This window comes from Lepisosteus oculatus, chromosome 11, assembly GCF_040954835.1.
Source record: "Lepisosteus oculatus isolate fLepOcu1 chromosome 11, fLepOcu1.hap2, whole genome shotgun sequence".
Classification (NCBI taxonomy): domain Eukaryota; kingdom Metazoa; phylum Chordata; class Actinopteri; order Semionotiformes; family Lepisosteidae; genus Lepisosteus; species Lepisosteus oculatus.
In genome coordinates, this window is record NC_090706.1 from 17,284,620 (window position 1) to 17,310,716 (window position 26,097).

Below are 26,097 nucleotides of genomic sequence, written 5' to 3' on the forward strand. Positions count from 1 at the left end.
TGACTCTGTTGTGACAGATGAAATTTGACCAGCCTCTGCCTATGACGACAATTAGCAGATCTAAAAGCTGCTTTAGCTCATTCCATGAACAGGTAGTGTGTATGGCACCTGCTTCTCAATTATTAAACCCCAGAGTTTGTAATCAGTGAATAAACAAGCTCAGGAACACAGGACACGCCTTGGTTGACCAGGGCTAGAACTGTCCAGTACACAGTACCAGCATGGCCTAATAATTCTGCTGTTAATTTTAATCAAGTCAGGTGTCAGAATCCACCCGAGTTTAATCTGTAACACTGAACACCATCCTGTTTTAATAAGGTATGGTGAGTTCGTGCTCGGCCCACTACAATTCCCAGAGCACAGCCTGGCCAGTTAATAATGTAACAGATGTGCAAAGTTTCAGACCACGAAATATACACTCAAATAATATGGATTGTTACATTTTTTATTTAATTCCACATTAATGCAAACGATCAGTCTTATGATATATTTAATCCTGTAATTTAATGTAATTTAATTTAATGTGAATTGAGAAATTCCTTCAACAGGCTTTCCCATCAAATTAATCTGATGAATTTTTTAACCTTTCCCCAGAGTACGGAGATCAGTTTCTCCCCCCAATCCCCTTTTTAACAGCCCATCATCAAAATAGGTCTTGGATAAAGATACTTAACATTTTACTAATAAACAGGCCTGTTTCCAGCAAATATTTCGGCAACACTTTTTTTCCCCCACATAGTTCATCAGGGCCGCTGCTCCACACCGGTGCTTTACGTTGGGAACTGTGTAGGGAAATGAAGTTGACCTGCACCTGCGGGCCCGAGTGCCACTCACCAGGATCGCCACAGCAACAGTGCCGCTGGTGACCAATAGACCAGTCCAGGTTGTGGACCAGGGGACGTGTTTGTCTGTATCGAGAGGCTTTCCAGCGTGGATCAACCGGTAGTGCCAGTAGGGCTCCCTTTCTTAGCTTTTAGTAGGTTATCACATTCCCTCATGCCCCGTGTTTATAGTTTTCCACTGTCCTTGAGCTCCTTTTCACTGGAAGACTAAGTGTCAGGTCAGTGCCAAATATTTATCGCTAAGCACCATTAGCTCACGAGGAGGCCTTGTTCTTCCGTCCTGTTTGGCGATGAGTGACAACCGTGAGCACTCAGCACTCCAATTGTTGAGCACCCACCTTTATAGACTAGGACACAGGTAAAATTGCTTAGTGAGGTAGATTAAAATCCGTGAATAATTTAATCCTTTCTAGGGCCTTCTAGCTACAGGCTGTTTCTCCTGAGCTTTGTACCACAAATGCCAAATTTTCCTGACTTTACTTTCTAAAAATCACTTAACGGCCCACAAAGTTGGATCAAAGAGCTTACACACAAAAGATGACCAGTTAACACTTTAAAGAACAATGGTCACCCCTTGTCCGAGATGAGAGCACTGGGCGCGTGACGAATGGACAAGAACAAAATGTTGGGCTCTGAAGACAGGAGGAAGAATTATTCAAACAAAGAGAAAATCGAGGAAAAAAAAACAAAACAAATGCAGAAATTTAAAAAGTGTTTATTAACATTTAACATTCTCATTCCTGGTGAAATACAAGGACCACCTATTCTGAAAACTGACCAAATGTCATCGCAGCAACAGCTGTCAACTTCTATATTAAGACTTTCAAGGTTGGTTGAATCATCATTGTGGAATTTCGGTTTTAAACTGCTACACATATTAGTGCTCTGCTTATGTGGTGCTACTGGGTTTCATCAGCTCAAGAAATCCTGTGCTGTGATCAGTCACAAAGCTGTATGGATAAGAAGAATTTTGACTAGAGGTGTTGAAAGGAAATGGTCACCATTACAAAGCTGCTGATAAAGATGGCAAACATTAGAGCTGGAAATCCTATCCTTCTATACTGCCTGTTTCCCAGGCAACCAATTCAGATAACATGTGTGCTCCCCCACTCGCCAGTACAACGGCTTTGATTTAGAAATGTTAACAAGATGCACATGAAATAACCAATGCAATAGGATACTGTGATGACAACTTGTCTAGGGAAGTTCACACCCACAGACGGCAGCCTGTGACCCCTGGCTCCACAGGCAAGCACAGATGGCCGCTGTCTGACCCTGCCGTTCCCGTTGTACTGTGCAGGATCACTACAGCAACAGCACATCCTCAGCAGGGCGAGTCTAAACCAGACTCATCAAGGGTCTAGCCCAGGTCACAGACAGATCCCACTTCACAGTGCTTGCTGAGGGGGAGGGGGGTGTAGCTTAGAGTTCGGGGGTCATCTTCAGAGTCTTGGGGTGGGGATTCGGCAATGGTAAAAATCAAATGACTTTGGATTGCACAACTGATCAGGAGCCACCATATCTCCAATTCACAACACTTCCCTTCAGCCCAGTGCATTGGCACTGTAGGGAATGGAGCGCCCTCTAAAGACAAAACAAGGTATCTCCTGCTGGGCAAAATCACACTGTCCGCTCTGACAGAACTGTAACTGAGTGTGAGCCTATGAGCAACTTTTTGAAGGGGCAGACTTTTGGGGGGCAGAAAGTATTAGTACTTGTTTTTTTTTTTTGTCTGCTCTTTACCAGTGCAGCCAAATCAAATAGTTTTGCAGAATGTTGAGAATTTTGAGTCAGCATGCAACAGAACAGAATATAGAGATGAAGGCTTCTATTGCATTGGTCTCCAAATAGTACAGTGTCACAGCACACTACTGCAGCAGCCTCTTGGATAGGAACATGCAAAGCCATAACACGAGTTTCAATGACACTGCAAAACAGTGATTCATTAACACATGAAATGAATACATGAATCTCATTCTTGTGGATGTCTTGATGGGTTACAACAGCTGAAAAATGCAATAGTAGGATCAACACAGAAAGCCTAGCCTTTTGCTGTAAAAGCTGTCCAGCCCATAAAATAAATAACCACACCATATGAATTAGAAGTTCTACAAGGGACAGACTTTTCAGCCAGTCTAGTCTGACCAGATGTGCCTGGCCATATTGAAGCAGGAGTTCAGATAGTACATTTTCACAACTTTCCAACCCTTACTTGGTGATAGCTTTGTGTACTTTGCAAATTTGGATGGATAGACTTCTATAGACATTCAGAACTACGCAATGCACGTTAGGAATTCCCCCTTTTCCAGCACCAAACCAGCAAAACGGTTTCAGACACAAGGTGGCAGCCTTGGGCTGCTTTAGGGAAACGAACAGTTGTTTTAACACAGCAGATATGTACACACAGATTTCCCCCTGTGTAAAAAAAAAAATTTAGAATGCGGATTTCACAGGATCTCAAGGAGCTCTGTGAAAGAAAGGAACTGTGACTTCACCATCACTGTTTGCACCAATTCACCATGTTTACATGGGAACCATCTACATTTTAACCCCACCTGAGCTACAGAGTTGATTTCAACAAACTAATGGCACACTGGTCTGTTGTATTGAGTTTAAAAGAACACGTTGCTAAATTCTACAATGATTATTAAAGCAGATTACTGTAACTGGCATCAATTAAAGCACATTCTGTCACCCTCTTTAAAGTCACCAGAACCTTCGTGAACCTTCGTGAAAACGTGACTTCATGTTTCAAATCCAGACCTTCGCACTTGACAGTCTGCACGGATGCATGGGAAGATGCACGAAACCTGGCATCTATCTGCGAGTGATGTCAGATTGTCATCACTGCGACAGGATAACTGCTGCATACAGGGACCTCTCTCTAAATCTGTCACTGTACGAACACCTGAAGACAGCAGATCTGCTCTGTCAGTGACGTGCAAGTTAAAGCTAATCAATAGCTGTAATTGTGTCCTGTTCCTGCCTACAATTCTAGGTATAGGGTGTTATTGCCTAAAAATGGGCACTGTTTTGCACAGGACGCAGTACCATCTCCAGATACTGGGTCAGTTCAGGCCAAAAAATGCAGTTGGATTCTCCGTGCTCCTTCCAGGCATTTATAGAATTCCACCCACTCAGTACAAACATCATGCGCATCACTAAGACCCCTGGGAGCTGAGGTCAAAGGTCAATGTATTTGTGGGAGAAAACATGGTTAAGGGGGAATGTCTGGAACACAGAAGTCCAACTCGCTTCCAGGAAGGTCTTTGGTTTTTGATTTGTGTTCCAACCCAATGTAAATTAAAATAATTCGTATAATTATTTTCTTACTGAGAGGCACATAGGGGGTTTTCTTAAGATCTTTTACAGCTGATCACTCAAAACATTCACTTCAGCGAAAGTTACCCAATAGAACATTTTGGAAATACTACATCTTTGCAATTAAACGATCAGAGGCACCGTGTGTGTCTGAGATCTTGGGTGGGGAAAAAAAAAGCAAGTAGTGTGTCTGAACAAGTAGTGCCATTTTGGTATGGTGACCTCAGCTTGAGTGAAATTGACTTCTTTTGGAGGTAAAGGATGGGGCAGATCTTATATTATCCGGCCCCTGTTTTGGATTGTTTTGGGAAACAGAGATCAAGATCCCTATTGCTGAAGTTCTTATGGACGGATTGCATGTTCTGCAAAAGATAAGGTCCGCTAACAGCACAGCAATGCCTTAAATTGCGAGATCTCCACACCTAAGAAAAGCCAGGTTGGTATTTTAGAAATCTGAGGACAAAGAATTTGTTGGGGGTAACGCAGAAGCAATTCCATTAGAATGTTCCCACACCACTGAGCCCTCCACCAACACAATCAACAAGGCTGGGGATTAATCTACTGTACTCCAGACAGGGCTTCAATAATCACAGTAAAATCTGGGTTTTAAAAACTAAAATACTTGGCAAGTATGGATTATTTTTTGGTCACTTTTAAAAATCTTTCAATACTTTAAAACAAAGTTAAAATCACCTACTGACAAGAGCCAGAACTAGAAATGCAGGGAGGAGTTGGGAAGGAGAGAGGAAGGGATACTCGCCCTAGCGCCCACGCCAGTATGAAAGGCGGGGCAGGGCGGGTCGGATCGGGCTGGGTCCGACGCCCACGCACGGCTCTAGTCGGAGTAGTTCTGATAGCTGGAGTCGTGGTCGTAGGCGTTCTCGCCGTCGTCAAGGTAATCCGGGGAGACGCAGTACTTTCTGTCGAAGACCTGACGCGGGAGCCCGTAGACGGTCATACCCTGCTGCGATGCCATCTTGTTGGTGCCCATCTGCAGCGAGACGGTGCTGGTGTCGCACTTCTCCATGCCCAGCTTCTGGTCGAAGATCTGCCGCTTCGTGCCCGGGGCGGTCATGCCAGACTGCAGGGGGCAGAGACAGGAAAGTGTCACTTTCGACCCGAGGAGCCACTTCCTGTCTGCACTCTTTCCCTCCTCCACCTTTGCCCCAGCCCTGCCTCTCACACTCGTAATCTGCTCTCCTTCTGTTGCTGCCCGAGCTTGTGGGAACTCAAATCTTCCTGTTCAGAATTTCCCATGTTTCGCCCTGAAGCAGCCACCCAATAGGTTTTTGCATGGAGGGCAGCATCCAAGCTTGTGAAGCACCGCGCTCGCCCGCCTGCCCCTCATAGCCCTTCATCTGACAACATCACAAGCTCATTGGAGCATCTCATTGACATCACCTCCAGCCTGTGGAACCCTGGGAGTTTCAGGAATTGCTGGTGTGCAACCAGCTGGTGTAGACTCGCTAAATCAAACCCATTCCCTACAGCAGCATGAGGCCAAGCCGATAACAGCCGATAACAAGGCTCACAGTGGGCACAGATGGGTAAAGACTCGAGGCAAGTGGGTTACTGTTGTGTTTGTGCTCACCTGGTTTGCTCCCTTGTTGGTGCCCATCTGCAGGCTGATGGTGCACTGGTCCATGGGCTTCTCCACACCAGTTTTGGGGTCATAAAGGTGACGCCGAGTTCCGTACGAGGTCATGCCTTTTTGGCTGGCAAACTTATTGGTGCCCATCTAGAAAGAAGGTTGGGGTGGGGGGCAAAGGAAAACTGTCATTCTCTATGCATAAGCAGAATGCTGGAAGCTGGGTGAATGTCCCGTGAAATTCAGGTAGAGAGTCACATTTAACAGGAGGTTCCTTGCTCAAGTCCCGGCTCTGTCACTAACTCACCCCGTGCCACCCTGAATGATCTGCCAGACCTCCTCATGCCCCTGTGCTTTGGGCAGGTTGAAACCAAAAGCGTTACCACTAAGGCAACACTCTGGCTATGGGCATTGATGGAGGGTTGGTCCACAAGTCTTTACAAGTCCTCTCTGGACAACAGAACAGGCTGCAAGATTAGAACCACCTTCTCTAGAGGTCTGATTCCCACCCTTCCCTATCATTCCCTTACACAACTTCACAAATGCATCACACACATCTATCAGATAGTCCTTCTTTTCCCCAGTCCAGACAGGGCTCTGACCTGCAGGCCGATGACATTGCGCCCCTCCTTCAGCTTCTCAGAGTTGAAGCGGCGCTGCTGTTTCTCCGCGTATTTCACCCCCATGTCGTGCTTCGTGTGGAAGCCCTTGGTCCTGGCCTGATGGAGTGGAAGAGCACAAGTCACGCCAGCGGCTTCAGTCTGCCCTCTGGTGCCCACAAAGGTTATTGCATGCAAGTCTGGAGACAGGCTGTGCCTACAAAACTTCCACGACAAATGGTCAGGAGCTGACTAGCTAGAGGTTAAATCTCATGAATCTTCTTGGTACAGGGGTGAAATCAAGATGATTCTTTGCAGTAATTATTACCTTTGCAGTAATTATTACCTACTGATTGGATAAATTATTTGTATCTCCCTGAACACAGCTGTTGAGCTGTCCAAGGAAAAAGAACATGAAGATTGCAGTTTATTACAGAGAGATCCATCTATCTCTCCTTTTCCAGGAAGTGGTTATCCACAAAGGGGCATGCTGTGTCAGAGTAAAGGGTCACAAGGCAGGGCACACTTGCATTCAAGGGGCAATTCTGAAATGGAACAAGTAACCCAGATAGCATGAAACCTGAGCACCCAGCAAAAAACAAAATCCATGTCAAGGCAGGGAAACCGTGCAAACTCCACACAGAAAGTACCCAAGGCCAGAACTGAACCCAGGACCCCTGAGCTGTGGGGCTACTACACTCACTACTAACTCACTGCACCACCCCTCATCGAGGCATTTAAAAAATCTGTACTATTTTGACAATATGCCTAATCCCTCAGTTTGTGGTCTTCCGATATCCCAATCTGTTTGCTGTCCTAAGTGTGCAGATTAAAAGAGCCAAGTATTTTTGAACAGAGGAGATTGCAGCAGGATCTGATACAGTATTCAAAATGTTGGAAAGAAGGGGCAGACAAAGAAGGAAGTCAATTTTGTTACCCCAGCTGAGGAACTGTGGACAAAAAAGGAAAAAAAAATTGATGCTATTACATCCCCCAACTACACCTTGGAAGTCTTTGAGGCCATTTCTTTCAGTCAAAGGTTAATAGCGCATGAAATCAAAGCCACCAAACAGCCAGCCAGAGAAACAGTATTTTGTCCGTCTTACCACTCCAGCCAGGGCAATGAGCGTGCTCTGAACCTGCGTGTAGTTGAAGTTCTCAAACAGGTCGTTGGCTTCAAAGATGTCGTGCTGCTTCACACCGTAGTCCGTGATGGCTTTGATGAAGTTCCCGATGTTCTCAAGCTGCGCAGGAAAAGAGAAACACACTCATCATACATCATCTTTGGACAAATAAATGAAAAAGCCAAGAAAAGGAGGCTTTCCAGCCCTGGTCCTTTTAAAGCCACAGGGTATTTGGCTCACATTCCAGTAAATACAAAACACCTTAATTGGAGCTGAGCATTTGCTCAACGAATCCAAGTTACACATTGTTTTGGAATCAAAAAACCACAACCAAAGTAAAAGCATGATCATCACACAAAATGCCCTGATACACGCACACACAGATTAAAAGGCACAACAAAGACATGCCCAGTTTGTAATTTGCTCAGTTTAAGACTTCAAAATCCTTACAGATAGCGATAAAGAAATTGCTTCAGTATCATTAATGTCAAACAGGGAACAGAGGACATAAAGTACAGTTAGTGGTGACTGAGGAAGACGTTCATTTCATAAATGAGGCACATCTCTACACAAAGGGTGGAAAGAGTATGGAACAAGCTATCCAGCCATGTTGCCACGTGGGAGTTCTTCAAGAAATGGCTCATCCAATAATCCCATCCAATTAGCTGCTGGCACTCTAATGATCTTGGATCTGATAGCCCTCCACCAAATACAATACTCTTCTACATCACCTCCTCCTGTTTGTATCCTTTCTCATGTTCGAAAGAGAAGATCTCTGACCAGGATGCTACAGATCCAGGACTGCAGGGCTCTGCTGTAGAGGAAGCAGGAAGGAGCTCATGGATTAACAAACCTGATGCCAGTTCTGGGGAGAGTTGTTGATCTTTTTAACCGATCCTGGCTGAAGCTTGTTGATCAACCTGTGAAAAACAGAGTCTTGATCAAGTACTGGTCAATCAATACAGGAGCCATTACAACCACTTCCTGCCAAGGAGCTGGGTACAGCAAGCCAATCATTTACTTGATGGATTATTAATGTATTTAGCTGTGCAATGGAACAGCGGACTATACCAAAGGTCTGCTCTGGACTGGGTAAGACCATCCTGCAAGTAGATTCCTCTGGATTTAATAATATTGAAGTAGTGTCTGGGTCCCTGACACGCTGTATTGTCCAAACAAATGTGCAAAGCAGGGTGACGAATGACATAAGAAGCAAATCAGTCATTTTTTGTTTTTATAAGAGCATGGCCTTTATCTGCTCGGCTAGCATTCTAAATACCCAACAAAACAAACCTAAGTCTGATTAAGTTTCCAGTCTAACCATTTATCGATCATTAACTGAATATGAATAAAAAACAAACCAATGTCAGGCACCTTAAGTTTCTGAAGTCCTCCAGCATTTTAAAGTTTTTCTTACTACATAATAGGTTGTCAGTTATGTAGTGGGGTCTCATTGACACCCAACTGTGATGCCTCTCCTGTGACTCTGGTGTTTTATAGGTCACTGTTCCTTTAGAGCAGTGAGTATTTTGAGTATTCAGGATTTTTCCATGAGGTTTTTTTACATCAGACTACAAAAACAATTCGATTTAATGGACTGCTTGGGGTACAGAACACCCTAGGTTCAACAGGAACCGAGTTTGAGATCGCTGTGCTACACAAGGTATACTAGCATCATGCTAAAGTCAGTCTGAATTTCCAGCGTTCTTAGATTCATGAGTGATTAACCTGCTTCAGGAATTAGACCACTTTTTAAAGTTACTTTTTCCTAATCAAGAACTGTTGGAGATTTTACAATCATTCATAAATAGTTGTAATTGTTTTTGAAGCGGACACCAAATAAAGGTTTTGTTGGTCAAGCTATTTGTTCAGCCCCTGAGAATCCAGCTGACACAGGAGCAGGGCTGGGAAGAGCTGCAGTGAGATGCTGTCCTGTTGTGCTTTTGCCAATTCACAACTGTGCTCTCGAACGAACCTATGGCCGGCTGTGTGCAGGCAAGGTTTTCACTGGGAGCAATGGCAAACACTGACTTTAAGCTCATGGCATTTTTTACTTTTGTTTTGGCAAGACATAATGCAGAGAGGAGGGGAAAAAACAGGTTCAGATGCAGCGGTATAGGAGAATCACAATGCGTGGCCAGCTGGCTTGCTACAAATACCTGCCAATAAAAGGACTTCTCCATTTGAACAAAAAAAACAGCTCAACTGGAACTATAGAACTCACTCTGTTTGGTGATCAGGAAATCCAATTGGCTTCTTGCAGGTGAAAACCCCCTGCTTTCACTTTTTTTTTGCATTAAGTACAGCAGTTGCAACCCAAATAGCACTCACAATACTGATTCCCCAGGTGGGTGTATGATTGTGCAATCGGAAAAAAATATCTAGGCCGCTCCAAAGCCTATTGTTTAACTTCCAGGATTTCAATGTCACCTTGCAACGATTACGAGCCTCTGTTTGGAATTTTTCTAAGGTCTGACACCATTGCTAACCAGCAGCAGAGAGTTCCCCTTAGCTACACCTGAACTTAAACACTCCCTGCCATTCTCGGGACAAATTTCACTTCTCCTACTCATCCCACGAACTTACTGCAATCCCCTCCTTTTCTCCATTTAATTAACGCAACCTCCCATTCTGTTGGAATGTTCTCTATTTATTGAATTTTGTTTTCAGAATGAAGGATTTTACTCTTTAGGAGCAAATTTTGCACCCTCACCACCCTCTTGGAAAGTAACACTCGGCTCCAGGGGTATTTGGTATGAAATGGCCCTTAACTTGGAACGATTTGTTTGTGCGGTTTTGAGGTACACCAGTCTCCCCTACTCACTCGCACAAGATGACTCCCTCCTTCAGGCTTTCCATGAAGTTGTCCCCGATCCTCCGACCCGTCACCTCCTCGATCCAGAGGCGCAGCTCCTCCTCCTTCTGGGGGTCATACTTCTGGGCCAGCTGGGGTGACAAAGGTCAAGGGTCAAAGGGAATTCAGAAAGAAAATCCGTGGAGTGCCCTGTGCAGTCTTTGTCAAAACAAAATTAAACCTGGTGCCAGAACCTTTTTCTTCTGCAAGATGCTGGTGACCAAACAAGATGTCACAATTCATAACTATAATCCTCTTTTCCCAGTTAGGCTTAAATCTAAAACACATCATTCTTACTCCTCCTGAGTTAACAGCTTTGCCTTGGAGGCTGAGCTACTGTGAATAACCAGGGATGTAATCCTGTATCATCACTGGGCTTAAGATCAGTGCTTCCCAGCTCTGCTACTGGAGGAACAGTCTGCTAGGTTTCATTCCACCCAGGAACTACATCTGCAAAATTATTTAAATAGTTATTTCAGACTAAGCAGCTCTTACTGGTTGATCAATTGATTGAGACATGGGTTGGAATGACACCCATAATGAGAAGTTTTTATGTCTGCTGCGGTGCAATTGGTTACATTTCAGGTACCACCCCTGATTGAGGGCAGTGCTGAAACTCAGAAATCGGTACAAGGTTTATACCAATTACAAGCCCCATCTGACCTCTGGAGAGCTGAAAACCAACATGCAAATCTGCCCCAAACACACAGATAAAATAAATTAGCCTGTGATGAACTCAGCTAAAGCAAAACCTAGAATAGTGTTCCTCCAGGATCCAGGCTTTGGATTACAGAACCTGGCCCTGAGAGACCCTAGACCTTGAGGACTTCTTCTTCAAATCCTAGTGCTTCACAGATCGCCTAACAAACTCTTGAAAGTGAGTGCCCAGCGAGTGGAGCAAAGGCTCGGAGCACTGTGGTCCAGACTGTCCAGATCTAGGCTGGGCGATGTCCTTAACTAGCTGATACCAGGAACCCCCCGGCTGCCTAGTGCTGCTGGGATGGGCTAGGCTGCTTGATGAGGGGGAACCTCAGTTCGCCCTGCCACAGTGACCCTGAAGCCCTCCACAGTGGACAGTGGGGTAACGCCCTGCTGGTGCCACCTCACCCAAAAGGCACTGAGGAGCTGACCTCCCATCTGATTGCAGGTGGGCAAACAGTGGGCACAGGTTGGCAAACAGTCTTCATCCTGCTGGTGCCGATTCAGAGCTTGTGACAGCGAGTGCACCTATTCCAAACTGGTAAGTTCGGGATATCCCCCCAAAAATGGCAGTTCTTATTGATAAAAATAAAAAATCTGAAAATGCAACAAAGAGAACCAAACACCCTGTGACATTCGCTCAGCGCGAAGCGTGGTCTGCTCTTCCTCGTTGCCGCACGAGACCCCCATTAATATTTTGAAGTTGGCAGTCACCCCCAGCCCCTCCTCCCTCCGGTGATGCTTTTAAAATTCCTCCCTTTTTTTTCTTCTGACGGGGGAAGAGCACAGCCAACACAAACAGGTAGTCCAAAATCCCAACTGCACAATCCAACACACCAAACTTGGGAGAAACAGCTCCTGGCTGCAGCCCGGCTCATCAAAAACCTGGCCTTTTACAGCTAAACAAAACTCCCAGCTCTCCACTGCTGCCAAGCGCGTCTGCTGTTGTAATCTGCACTCGCAACCAACAGAGTTTTTCCAGTTACAACCAAGGGCGGGGGGGCTTTCACGGTCAGAGAAATTCAATCAGATTCCTTTGATCCAGCTTCTTTGAAGCAGATGGGCTCGGAAAACACCCCTCCCCTTCCTATTCCAGCCATCTTTAAAAAGAGCAGATGTATTTTTTTTTTACTTGATAAAAAAACCCCAAACACAATACTGTAACGACTGCCATTGGTTAAACGGCTCAGAGCACCGCCCCGTCCTTCATACATTTGGCTGTTAGTGGGCTCAAGACTTAATTGCCATTCACTCATTTCTTGTGCTGTTGAACCACGAAGGAAACAAGTATTTGACCTCAAGTGGTTTGTTACCTTACAACAGAGCTGCAGGACTGTTTCTTACAACACAGTCCGGGACGTCCTAACTCGTGCTGGTCTGCGCTCCAGTCCAGCTCTCAGCTGCACAATTAAACCCTTAATTGACTTAATAATAGGTTTCATGATCGTTTCCAGCTCTTACAACATGTTGGTGTTGTATTTTTTTTTTCTGCATTTCCAAAGCAAATAAAAATGTAAAACTTGCAAATCCAATCAATTAACTCATTGCTTCAATTAAGCGATTAGGTTCGGTTGGAATGGAAATCAGCAAAGCAGGTGTTTGTCTGGGACCAGAACTAGGAGTCTCCAATGTTGTGTGCACGCTCTGGGAAGGAAATAAAAAGGTCTGATGGCGACAACGTATGGCCAAGCAAACGATACAAGAGCTACATTTGAACATTAGGCTGAAGAATACCCAGTTCACGTTAGATCTGCAGATAGGAAGTGATGGGGTGAGGGCACATTTCCAGCTGCCTCATCTCTGCAGAGGCAGGTAAAGGGGTCTGATCTATGATCGACGCCCGCAATCCACAGTCCTTCTGCAACGCTGAGTGTTCAATCTCAATCAAGGGGGAATTCCAGGCTCCAGCATGTTCCAAACTGTTTACACCAGGTCACAGCTTAAAAGCTTCAGCCGAGTACGCCGATTCCTTATAAGGCGCCCGATGGGGCCGAGCACCTGCTGGCCTGGGACCCATCAGAGAGACAGCGGGACGCAGCCAGCTGGCTTCCTAGGGGAGAGAGACTCGGCACTGATGCGGGGGTGTGCACAGAGCCCCTGGCTGTACAGAACCTGGGTTCTGTGGTCGCTGATGTTGCTTTACCAGCAAGGACAAAGATGACGAAAAAGACTACAGACTCTTCGTTTTGATGTCTCCCTTACTCCTTCCTACCAAAGGTAATGGGTGGGAGGGATCATTAAAGGACAAATGCTGCTGGAAAAGGCAGAGGTCAGAGGCTGAGAACTGGAATTCCTAGTATGAATAGAATAGAAAACTATGAATGATAACTCGGATGCTGCTAAGGCACAAGGATCTGGGTCTAGCATGGCTGGATCCTGCAGATATTAATATAGGGGGGCTCAGACGGTCAAGTCCTGGATAGTCGGGAACCCTCGGATATCTCATAGCCGATTTACTTCATCACCACATGCATCACCATAGCTGTGATGTGTCTATCCTGGCTTGGAGGGTTTTTAATTAAATCAAAAACTGATTATGCCCTGTAAATAATAAATGTATATAGCGCCATTAAAAAATGGCTTCGCAAAGTGCTTTACAGAAAAAAAAGATACATAATGAGAGGAGACAGTAGAATTACAATTACAATTAGTGTTTGGAATACAGTGGGAAAGTAATGGGGCAGACAGAACCAGTTACATAAAAGCCCTTCTAAAGATGGTTTTGGGTTTTGATAAACTTCCAGAGCTTTAGGGCATAGCAGGAGAAGGCACTGGCACCCACAGAGTGTAGACAGACTTGGAGGACATATAGGAGTCCAGAATTAGAAGAATGAAGGTTGCAAAGCTAGGAATAGGATGATACTAACAAACAGGTACTAGACAAGAGCCTTATAAGTAGACATGAGGATTTTGAAGTTAATCTGAAATCTGACGGGAAGCCAGTGCAAACACTCTAGAATAAGACTAACATGATCACTTGCACCAGACCTGGTCAGGATTCTGGCTGCTGAATTCCAGACATACATTACTATAGCTTGTTCACTGTGGATTTAAAAACCCCAGCGAGTAGGGAGCTACAGTAATCATTTCCAGAGAAGATGAAAGCGTTGATCAGCCTTTCAGCAACAGTTAGCAACAATAAAGGATGTTAGTCTGGCGATATCCCACCTCAGAATAGCTATAAATGACCTTTAGAAAAATCCTATACATATCAAACAAGAAAACAATGAAAAAGAAATGCACTAGGACCTCTAAGAATTAAATTTGAGATATCCGTTTTATAGATTTTTAACCCATCATTTACATGTGATAAATGTTTTAAATAAATACAAATTCAGGGTGCAAAGCTGGCCATGGGCCCTTGAGGAGGAAATGCTTGGAGGTCTTGACCCGATGGTATGGATAATGGTATACATCTTTTACGTATTGAATTAGTCCTGGACAGCATGCCGCAGTGCAGCCTCACAGCTTTCGGGTCCTGGCTGTGATTCCAGGGGCCTTCTGTTTGAGGTCTGCATAATCTACCCTCACTTTCCAAGGGTTTTCAACAGAGGGTTCTTAATTGTCACCTTCATTGTGGTCTTCTGATGGACTGATGCCCCCCTGATATCAGTGTACAAGAGGTCATGCTCTCAGTTCTGCCTTGTCCCCTGTGCTTCAGGGATCAGTGTATCTGCTTTTATCCAGCATCACCTGTAGACACCAGTCAGTATAGAACAGCTCACAAAAATTGATTTTAAATCTTCTCTGAAGGATGCAGCTCAAGAAAGCTTGAGAACTTGCCAAGGGTCAATGGACAGAACCCAAGTCTGGGCTCTTTCAGCTCTCAGTGACCCCTGCCTCCTCTCAGGTGCCTGGAGGAATGCAGTGCTTTCAGTGATGGACTCTCTTCCAATGAGCAGTGGTCCTCCGTCACTGGGCGGGGCTGCCTGTGACATGCTCATTGGCGAGTGGTTCAAAGGTGGGCGGTTACAAGAGTCTTGGCTCTTCCAGGTGTGCATAAAGAATTTTTAAAAGATGCATCCCGTGATCAGAAATGGTTATCTAGAAAGCATCTGCCCAAGAGGCACCTTCCAGTTAAAAGCAACAGCACATCACATTTGCAAGGGCCCTGTGCAACTTCGGTAGAATAACTCAACTTTCATATAGCAAGGGCTATTTTAATAGCTCTAGCTAAGCAGACCAGATTCTTAAAGTAAAGAGTTACTTAACAGATGGCTACATACCACAACACACCAACCTGTTGACTCTGTTGACAACCTGTTGACAGAGTCAACCTGTTGACTCTGTTGGTCAGAGTCAACAGGTGATAATGTAAGAGATAAAGGGCATCAAAAAGTCAGCTTCTGTGACAGAGTGCACAGAATCTGTAGTTATGCAGACAGTATAAGATGGCCAGTGTGTTTGAGGACTGTAGCCTACTTTTTCAATGGATTCTTACTTGTTAATGTTTGTTATAAACAACCTTATGCAATTAAGATGCTGCTATGTTGTAATACCCCCTATCCCATCCATGTTTTGAATTTGTTTGAGAAGCTCCTTGCAATTAAATTGATAATTTCTGCAGGAAGACACAAGCATCACCCATATCTCTGAGGTAGTGGTGCATGTATAGAGGGGACCCCAACATCCTCAATCTCCTGGAGGATCTGTGTTAGGGAACACCCTGAAATGCATTAACTTTCGTCTTTATTCCAACGTTCCTGATTCTTAATTAACTTGTCTGAAATTTGCAAAAACGAACCCAACTTCATTGTTCCAAAAAAACTGAACATTTCTAAATGCTACTCCAATAATACCGTGGGTAAAGATGATAAAATTAGTTTGAAAGAGAAATTGTTTATTTTTCATTCACCTGTAATGAAAGTGCAATATGCCCCCGCCCCCCAAGGCGGCAAAAAAAAAAAATCAAGAAAAGGTCAGGCCACCCGATGAACATCCCATCCCAGACATTGCCGACTGTTTCCAGTATCAATCCGAGCATGTTCTTGCCATTCATTTTCTCCACCACTGCACGCCTGGTCCTGGACCAGTGGCACTGGTAGATACTGCCTGGAGACTGGACCCTACACTCCAGAGGTACAGTCACTCGACCCTAGACCACAGGCCTCAAGACTCGTGTTCCAACAGCGCCTGTGCTCTCTCATCCCTCACCTACTCTTACACTTTACTGCACAGACTGTTTCAAATCTCAACCTGGCGATGCAACATGTTAATTGTGCTTCTTCACCATGGGCACAAGTATGTACTTGACAATGTGGATACCATGTAGTACTGGGAACACCCTGCTTCATGTTGTTTTTATTTTACTTTTTGTACCACTATACCCTTGTACTTACACATAATATAATTTTTCTGCACTGCATGTTCACCAGAGTAAAAGCATGTACTAGGTAATTAAATGATTAAATAGGATTGTGCTGGCCAATATTGCATTTCTGATTTAAAATTGGACTATTGAGTTGAGACAAGTCCAATAATGTCGTGTTTTACCATCAGTATAAATGGGCCTTGATAAAAGCACACAAAAAATCTCTCTTGGCTGTTCTTTGTCCTAGGGAACCCATTCCCTCCTCCAAAACTTATTTTCGGTTACACAACCTCACAACTAATTGGTAGAAGAACATGACCTTTATGTAGAAAGCACATCAAAGGTAATAGATTTATAATATGTACAGAATATAGAAAGGTCAAGTTCCTACCGCTGGATCAAACATGCAGGTCAGGGGTGCCCAACCACTAACCCAGAGGCCCAGAGCAGATGCTGGATTCTTATCTTAATGACCCGAATCAGCTCGTTAGCATCTTAATTGGGCCAATTGAACAGCTTCTCCCAGCTCTTCAGGCACTGCCGATTTAACCAGACCTAGAAGACCAGCTGACACTGGACACCATTTCCCCAGAGGGCCTTCATACTAACTGTGGAATTGGGAGACCTGCTAAAAATCAGCTGAGATTTTCCAGACACCTTTATAAAGAAGATGGGGAAATTCAGAACCATCTGACCGTCCAGCACGTGTCACACTTGTATTTCTAGCTCTAGGAGTATTTCCAGCCAATTTAATCATATCATTTATTCCCAACAGCTGCTGGGCCCGAGACAGGGCTGCGTGGACAATGTCGGATTATACCGACTCTTCCAGCTTCTGAGGAAATTAAATTCCTCCTGTTGATGTCAACAGACCCACAGCAATTAAAGTGGGGGCACTTCTCGATTTAAAGGAAGTAATTTACCCTGTATCCTTTTGTTACCATCTTCGCTGGGACATTCTCAGGTCTGTGCACCGATACTTGACCGTACAGAAGCAGTTAGCGTTAGTCCTGTGCATGAGTCTCAGTGAGAGATCGGTCTGGATTCTACTTTGGTCTCTTCTACCAACCCAGTGGATACCTCCCACCTGGGGCTTACTTTACACAGAAAAGGAAAGAGCTGTGAGGCGTTAAGCTGTGAAAACTTCAAGATGAAGAGAACGTCCAACGCCTTCCTCATCGGTTAATTAAGACCCGAGACCCAGTGTACTGCGGAGAAAGCAAAGCTTGTCCAAGTATCAAAGAGCGGGTTTCTATCAGACGTCTCCAAAAAAAAAATAATCGGCTCCCCTCGTTATCTCAAACAGAGGACGAAGCTATTTTTCTATCCCACTTGGAAATGTAATCTCAGCTGTCGGTCTTGACTCATGAAATAACTGTTAAATACTTTATACAGTACGTCCCCAGCACCGAATTATCGCACTGAGAGCGTGTGGCGAAAGAGCGATCACCGACTGGACATCAAAGAACCGTCACTCGACATCAGCATCACCTGAGTCGCTTACTAATCGAGCTAGAAACAAAAAAACATCGCTTGAAAACAACAGGGTTTTTTTTTTTAAACAAGCAGTTCGAATCCCTGTTTCCCTGTAGTCTTTGTAGGTGCATTAAGTTAATGATGGGGAGCTCTACAATCGCCAGTATGCGCGCTTCTTTAAACGGTGGTATACACCAGCACATGTTAACAGGTGTCTTTAGATCACGTTGGGGTTATTTTAACCCGTCAAAATTCAAGGTTTTTTGGTGGGGTCTGTCCCCCTCCCAGCTAAGTTGTGCATGAGCAATAAAAATAGATTTAGAACCGATGTTACCGATTTATTTATTTATGCGCTCTGTGCCGTGTGCATGACAAGCTACTGGTAATCTAAATTTTGATAGAATCGCAGTGGACTGGAGTTGTCTCCCTAATTCTATTAAACGTTTCTAGAGAACATGCTGTTTGTGATGTGAAATATCCACTCAGAGCAACATGTATATAAATCCTACCTTGTTTTTCACTTCGGCCGAAAGTCCATACGCAGGTCCTCTGACGAAATGTCCTGACATGTTTCGTTCACAGTCGATTTAAAAACAAAAAGGAGAAATAGAACAGATTTTGAACAGCAAAATTACAAAACCGTCCGCTCTGCCGCAGTGAAGCTTCACGGGGGTGCGTGGAAGACTTCCTCGTCTCGGTCGCTGTCGTTTTCCCCACTTTAGTTCCCTTTGGAAAAGTTTTGGACCACTTTCCAAAACCTTTCTTTCTGTTTTAAACTCTTCCCATCTGTGTGTCTGCGGGCCTCGCTGCGATTGGCCCAGGACCTGTCCAATCGCAGCGGCCTACTGCTTCTCAGTGATGTCAGCGGGATGGCATTAGGACGGAATCGTGTCACGTTTTCCACCTATGGTGGACTTTGAAGATGCTATCGTTCTGTAGTACATTCATTGTAATACCCCTCTACGTTTTATCAAAACTATTTTTGGAACGATCGTCAACACAAATAAGGCAATCGGTGGCAAATCAAAAAACAATACAATCATTTGTGACCTTTTAGATACGATCATCAGACCGCATTCACTAAACATTCAGCATCAGGCTAAGTTAATCTTCCTCTCGAATGAGAAATAAGCAGTTGACATTCACCTTTTAAAGAAGAGGACCTTTTAATTCATTAGCCCCCAACTGGGAAGTAACAGATTGCGATAAATGGAAAACAGGTTGGGGAAGAGTTTCCCCCTTCTCCCCAGAATCATTATTTTCAGAATGTGTGGTCAAATCAAGAGAATAAGGTGCCTTTTCAATATGCCCAAGGCACTAGTGCACAAATAGGTCCTCAAATTCTTTTCAATATTGTTATTCCTTATTATAGAGCGCTAACAAGGGCTCTCTATCATGAAAGAATGCAAAACCACTTTATCTGTAAGAGGGGACCACTGTATTCATCACTGAAGTGCAGCTTCCTCCTGGGTGATGTGTCCTACTGTCCAGAACAGTGTTGTGGGATCTTTAAAGCCCAAGGGCCTCAACTGCACGGCACGTCCTATAACACGTCTATATATTGTCCTGCTGCCATACTGGATCATTGTATGGGATTTCTGATCCAGGGGGAAGACTGCCACCTGCTGGCCCACCAACACTTACAGTGGACCCGAGTTTCCATTACAGGGCTCTGGCCCTTGTAGTTGCTGAGCTTCCAAGGTCTGACAGCCTCCTGGTTAGAAGGCGTTGACGCTACCGTCACGAGATTCTCACTACAGTAATACCTCATTCAAGGACAAACCACACAGGTTTTTAGGTGCGTCAGCACTGGGGACATTTGAAACAGATCACAGAGCATTTCTTACATGCTAGGGCTCAGATTAACAAGGGTACCAGGAGTAAAAGATAACCATTGGGTTAATTAAACCAACACCACTGTTTCATTGCAATGGCTCATCCAATTAAAATCAATCCATTGACCTTGCCAGGCCATTTCCCCAGTAAACTATTCCTTTCCTTTTCTTTCAGCATTCCCTTCTGCTATGGAATGAAGAGCATTCATAAAGATTTTAAAGTTAATTTCACCTCCAATAGGCAATGATCTGAATTATCAATGTACGTTTTGTTCAAATATTTTAACTCCTGTACTTAAAACTCAACTCTCCAATAATAGGGCACTAGGAGGACTTGTGCAGCCAGAGAGCAAGAGATCACATCATGCCCTGCTCACCGGTCTAGTTGAACAAGTTTCAGATCTGAAGTCTGACCTTGAGAAGGACTGTTTGAACTTGTATAGGTGGGTCCCAGCAGTCAGATACTGGAGTCCTGCACTGGGACCCGACAGCCCTGCAGTCTGGCATGATAAGTCTCTTTTCACATTACAGAATCTGACCTGCTCACACAACTACAAATGTATGAATCTTTGGCTCAACATGAAAACTAAAATGTGCTCAAGAGACCAAAATTAAATGCCTATACATTGCTACTACTGTATTACTAAACATAATGCAGTACTTTAGTATAGTTCAATCATATCCAACAGTGACCCCTGGAACTCAGTGCTATCTCTCCTTTCATAACCACTAAGTATTTTTCCATCAGTCCGATTTTTTTGATAAATCTAGACTTTATGACATTGCACCAATCAGAGCATCACTACAAAGATATCCACAGATGTCTTAAAACCCACTAGAAAAGAAACACTGGCATGATGAGACTGTTATGAAGGAGCTGTATAACTATTGCCAAGTAGAAACTGAAACTGAGGATGGCTTTACACAAAGAGTTGCAGCTGGTTGGAACCAATAACAGTCCTGTTGTCAAAGCCGGCTTGCTTTTTGACAGGATGCTGGGAACAATTAGCTAATTGCATCCAAGAATGAGAAACAGGGGGAGGGAGTGGAGATTCTTCTTAAAAGGAACCTTGAAGTAAAACAAAGCGATTTCTACTTGTCAGGCACAGCACCTCCAAAACACCAGGCTGGTCCACCTTCTAGATGGGGGGTTCAGTGCTGTGGCTCCAGCACAGAACTAGCACTGGTGTGTAAACCGCTCACTGGGGACAAAGCACAGCTTCCAGACCAGGCTTAGCTGCCAGATCCAGCAATTCCACATGATGTCACAGGGTTGGGAACAATGAACTCGTTTTCCTATTTTACACACGTGTGTCGTTCTGGAAGCCCGGGAAATGGAATGTTAAGTGATGGGCCCTGCGAGAAGCTCACAGAGGCATGAATCACTGGCAGTTTTTTTACGTGGGAATCATCTGGATACAATGTACTCTGCAGACAAGCCATGTTTTCTGGAATCAGGAACAAACAAAAAGCACTTTTATTTTTAAATGGACTGTTAATTGGAAGATTGAATGAATTTCAAGTTTTAGAACAGCCATACTCATTAATGAGAACACAGAGGTATAATTAAGGGCAACTGACCATAAGAAATAGTTTGCGAGCACAGAGAAGGTGGGTAGATGAAGAGGGGCGAGAAAGAAGTACAGTGCCTTCCATTTTTACAAAGATGCACAATCAGGATCAGAAGAACCAGGAACCTGACAATAGGATCCATTTCAGGGGGCAGCCTTCATGGGTCACAATTCACCATCATCACTGATGTATGAAGACCTAGAGCTACTGTTAGATTTTGACATATCCAGTATTAGTTTAAGAAAGCCATCAGGGCATATCCAGTCTCAGGATGCTACAAGGCATCAGTTATAAAGGCTTGCTTGCCAAATGTCCCCTTAATGTCTTTGCTTAACCCATTACCTGGAATTCCCCAGGAATTCCCCAGGAATTCAATGGCTCCATGTCCCTATGGAGCTGCGGATTTGGTGGTGGTCCTGCGACAGCTGCTGGAATGGGGATCCAGGGGTCCACATACAACTCTGCTCAGTCACCAGGAGGAAAGTTTAAAAAAAAAGCCCAACATCACCAGGAAAGATCCCCGCAGCTCCTGAACCTACAGTGGAATGCCGCACTGGAAGAGTGAAATGAATGGAACCATAGTGTAATATGTGTACAGTATTAAGATGTATTAAGAGCTCCATGTTTTTAGAACTCACAAGAAGGAAAGAGGGGCACAGTGGTGACATCACAGCACTGGGATCAATTCTGGACCTGCGGTGCCATCTGTGTGGAGTTTGTATGTTCTGTGTTCACACAGGTTTCCTCCAGGTGCTTCAGTTTCCGCCCACACTCCAAAACCATACTAGTAGGTTAATTGGCTTCTGGGAAAAGTGGCCCTGGTGTGAGTGTGTTTTTGTCGGTGTGCACCCTGCATGGGACTAGTGACTTGTCCAGGGTCCTGCCTTTCGCCTGTTGCTTGCTGGGATAGGCTCTAGCTCCCCCACACAGTGTAGTGGATAAATCGCCACAAGGAGATTGAAGGATTCCCTCAGTGTGAGCACGAGTTAGGGGCAGATCTGTGGCTACACGACTAAGGACTGTCTGAATTTCAGTGGCAGACACCAGCTCAGTGCACAAAGCCAGCCCATCCCAAGCAAACACGACTGCTAATTGCAATGCAATTGAGGGCTTCTGAAGTCAATTGCTGAGAGCTGTGTTTACTGTACTTGGCTTCTGAGTTTACAGAGATGGGAAGTGGGTGGGTTTTTTTTAAGAGGCTTCTCTGTTTTAAATTAAAACTAACAATGGTGGGGTTTTTTTTATTAGCTTCTGCGGGAACAGGCTGGGTTTATTGGTTACACAGATCACTACCCTGCCAATATTGTCTGGCTGTGTAAAAGAGCAATTCTAATCCCAGTCCTGAAAGCGTCAGGTCAGAATTTCCACTTGCCTGCGTTTCCCTGTTGAGCTTGGATGCAGCTCCTCGCGTGGGGTTTTTTTTTTTCTTTTTTAACCTTTTCAAAATCTGGAACTGAACCTCATAGGCAGGTCCTTCTTTTCAAGACTAAAGAGGTTTTGCCGCTTTATTCTGTGTGTATGTGTGGGGGCATTCAGAGCCCCCCACGTGTGTAAGATCTCCATTTGGACTGGACTGAGTCAGTCCAGCTGATCTAAAATCAAAGGTGTGCGAACTCCAACACAATGTGCCAAACTGCTGGAAGTGCTTTAGTCATCACCCGTTTTCCAGACCGAAAAAATGTCATGCAAGTAGTGCGTCAATTAAGCAATTAAGTGCTCAGCTGGCATCAGGGGACCCCGCCGCCCTCAGATAAAGAGAGGAGGGCATCCTGGTTCTCAAGCGGTGACACCACATGGTCGGTAAAGACTTTGCGGAATTCTCGGAAGTTCGAGGGCACAAATAAAAGGTTTTGGGTTTTCTAATTTGTGTCATTTTAAGTTTACCAGTTGTCCTCCTTTCCCAAAATAGCACATGAGCAAAAAAAAAAAGTTACCAAGTCGGGTTTTATAAATCAGAGGAGAACTATAGCTACATCACACTTGGCCCTGCTGAAAGTAACTGTCTATTTATAGGAAGAGCCGGACGAAGCTGCTATATGAAGTGTGTCATCTCATAGCGGGTGAAGGTGCAACTCGGAATGTGATATTTGCGTGTAAATGGACCCTGTCGTGCGCTCTTCGTGCTGTAGCTTTAATAAAAACACGGTTTAAGCTCTCAGTGAGTGGCGTTACTGGGTCGGCTTTACTTTCGCATTCTTTTGGGGCAGAAAAAGCGGCACAGACGCGGTCGTAGCTTTGCCTTATAAGTCCGCCTGGGATAACTTCAGTGCGCACTGACAACAAAGTGATTCCCTACTTTATATAATAAAACCCGGCCAAAGGGGAGCGATTTCATCTCCGGGGTGGATATTGTGCCGTTTTACTCAAGAGAGAGGCAGGGGGAGGGAGGGAGCGCGAGAAAGAGCAAGCGGAGGTCTTGTAAACATTTTGGAAAATGCCAAACAAGAGGAATGCGGAGGCTTTATTTGGGCATGTGGGGTACTTGCAGCCAAATAACGCTGCCTGCAAAAGCGCTTGGATCGCAATGTCGTCTCGGCTGCCAGAAAGAAATATTCCAGACAGAGGGAAGATTCGCGCACCTTCTATAAGCAGAAAGGTGCGACATCTCGGTGCTTTAACGCTCTCGGGCACTTCTACTACTGACCGACTTTTCTTTCATGCAATTTTAACTGTTCATTCACAGACTTCCAAATTAGGTCTATACTACACGTAGTATAAATACACTAGAACATACAATAGATACTGAATGACGTGTTGTTACACTTTATGTACCGTTCAGAAACCGCTTTGATGTGTCATTTACAGGCATCAGCTAATTCAAACTAGATATACAGCAATATTATTGTTAATCTGCAAGAACTGTACAGGTCTGAGAAGATACTGAGAAAATTCGTATTTTGTACTGCGACAATTCAGTTAAAATTTCTTCCCTGCCCGCAAACCAGCCACGAGAAGGATTTCAATATGACGAAGACCTGTTATACACTATACAGTAGATACTCTGTGTTCAGGAGGTACGTTTCGGTATTTTGGAAACAGTAGAAAAACAGTATTTTTTATCAGACTACGAGCCAAACGAAGAGAAAGTTGAAGCACATGACCAGCTGCAGTTGGATAGGCAAAGGCTGTGCTCAATATGCCTTGCACCACTACCGGTTTTGTAGAGCGCTGAACAGGTCGAAAGGTTTCGTACGGTCAGCGCACAAGTCACGCGGACCGCCGAATCCGCAGCACTGCTAATTAATGACAGAACTAATTAAGCAGTGATGCGAAGACCTGCTTTGACGAGTCAGCGATAATTTATCCAAGAATGACTACAACAATTCCCCAGGGCCGCTGTCAGATCGGAGTACCCCAAATCAGAGTTTTAAAACAGTTTCAGGCTGACGAACTGTTTAAGCGCCCGAGTCATTGTTTCATTCAACAGGATAAAAGTGGTTATTGTTATCAGGGCGGTAGGCGGGCAGCTCGATTTTTAACCGCCGTGTTTACACCCACATGAGTCCTAGAAATTCTGCTCAGAGCAGTGTTTAAAGTTATTAAATAACTATCACACCGGCCGTAATTAACACGCAGAGTGGACGAGTGGACGCAGAGTGGTATGGGCTTGAAGATGCATATCATGTCTTTCTCTTGACACCCACACCCTTTTGTGCAAAGACGTGCCACACCATCTGTACCGAGAAGGGTCGTAGTTCCTCTCCCACCTTCATACTTCCCGTAATGCCTCACCGTTGACCCGGAAAAAGCCCACTGGACTTGTCTGCAAGGATGTAGAAAACCAGTTTCATGCACCCTTATACTGAATTTAGGTACATAAAAGTTAAGAAGTACTTAAGGATATAATACCAAGGTCAATTAATATTAATAGAACTTTATACAGTGCTTTTAAATAGCACTATCAATATTCAGTTCCTTTGACTTTTGAGCTGGTCATTCCTTTAAGCCACTGGTTCCAAGTCCTGGTGACCGCCATCCATGCTGCTTTGTGCTCCAGTTGAGCCCTCAGTTACACAATCAACCCCTTCATTGACTATTAAGGTTAATGTGAATGGTTTTAAAGCTCCACCATATTTGTTCCCAGCTTTCACCCACCGTATTTTCAAAATGAAATAAAATTCAAAGGAACAAAAGGCAAATTTTAATTAAAGCAACTTCTTCGCTCAAGCAAGGCTTCAGGTTTCTAACGAAGGTGGGATGGAATGAACACCAACAGGTGTGGGGGTCACCAGGAACAGGACTGGGCACAACTGCTTTAAGCACAAGAATGTACTCCTGCTCTCCAGTGCAGCTTTCTTCTGCAATGCAGTTACCAGTGACTCCAAATGAGGCCTTACTAGGGCACTGTAACATTTTAACAGAACCTCCCTTGATTGATCAGCAGCCATTTCACCCTACAACTCACAACTGGCAGCCCACTGGAGCTCAGTAGGTGTGAGCCTGGTCAGTACCTGGATGGGAGACCTCCTGGGAAAAACTAAGGTTGCTGCTGGAAGTGTTGTTAATGGGGCCAGCAGGGGGCGCTCACCCTGCAGTCTATGTGGTCCTAATGCCCCAGTATAGTGACGGGGACACTATACTGTAAACCGGCGCCGTCCTTCGGATGAGATGTAAAACCGAGGTCCTGACTCGGTGTGGTCATTAAAACCCCAGGGCTTTTCTCAAAATAGTAGGGGTGTAACCCCGGCATCCTGACCAAATTTCCAATTGGCCCTTATCAATCATGGCCTCCTAATAATCCCCGTCTATGAATCTCTCCTCTATGAGTGCTCTGCTCCCCACTGATAGCTGGTGTGTGGTGAGCATTCTGGCGCACTATGGCTGCCATCGCATCATCCTGGTGGGGCTGCACATTGGTGGTGAAGGAGATCCCCAT

The 26,097-nt window shown here is 44.7% G+C and overlaps 1 protein-coding gene across 2 annotated transcripts in view; it reads right to left on the reverse strand.

Annotated features, from left to right (window-relative positions):
• Positions 1 to 1,541: 1,541 nt before the first annotated feature.
• The window catches only part of cnn1b (calponin 1, basic, smooth muscle, b), a 29,368-nt gene continuing 4,812 nt past the window's right edge, over positions 1,542 to 26,097 (reverse strand). Inside the window, exons 1-7 of one of the 2 annotated variants that reach the window (XM_006631626.3) lie at positions 18,324 to 18,591; positions 10,299 to 10,420; positions 8,328 to 8,394; positions 7,457 to 7,594; positions 6,354 to 6,470; positions 5,755 to 5,901; positions 1,542 to 5,244 (exon numbers count right to left, since the gene is read on the reverse strand). In XM_006631626.3, coding sequence (XP_006631689.1) covers positions 4,999 to 5,244; positions 5,755 to 5,901; positions 6,354 to 6,470; positions 7,457 to 7,594; positions 8,328 to 8,394; positions 10,299 to 10,420; positions 18,324 to 18,383 — 897 coding nt within the window. In that variant the 5' untranslated portion in view covers positions 18,384 to 18,591 and the 3' untranslated portion in view covers positions 1,542 to 4,998. Of the gene's footprint in view, positions 5,245 to 5,754; positions 5,902 to 6,353; positions 6,471 to 7,456; positions 7,595 to 8,327; positions 8,395 to 10,298; positions 10,421 to 18,323; positions 18,592 to 26,097 lie in introns of those variants that run through there. The other variant, XM_015349255.2, reaches the window with a different exon arrangement.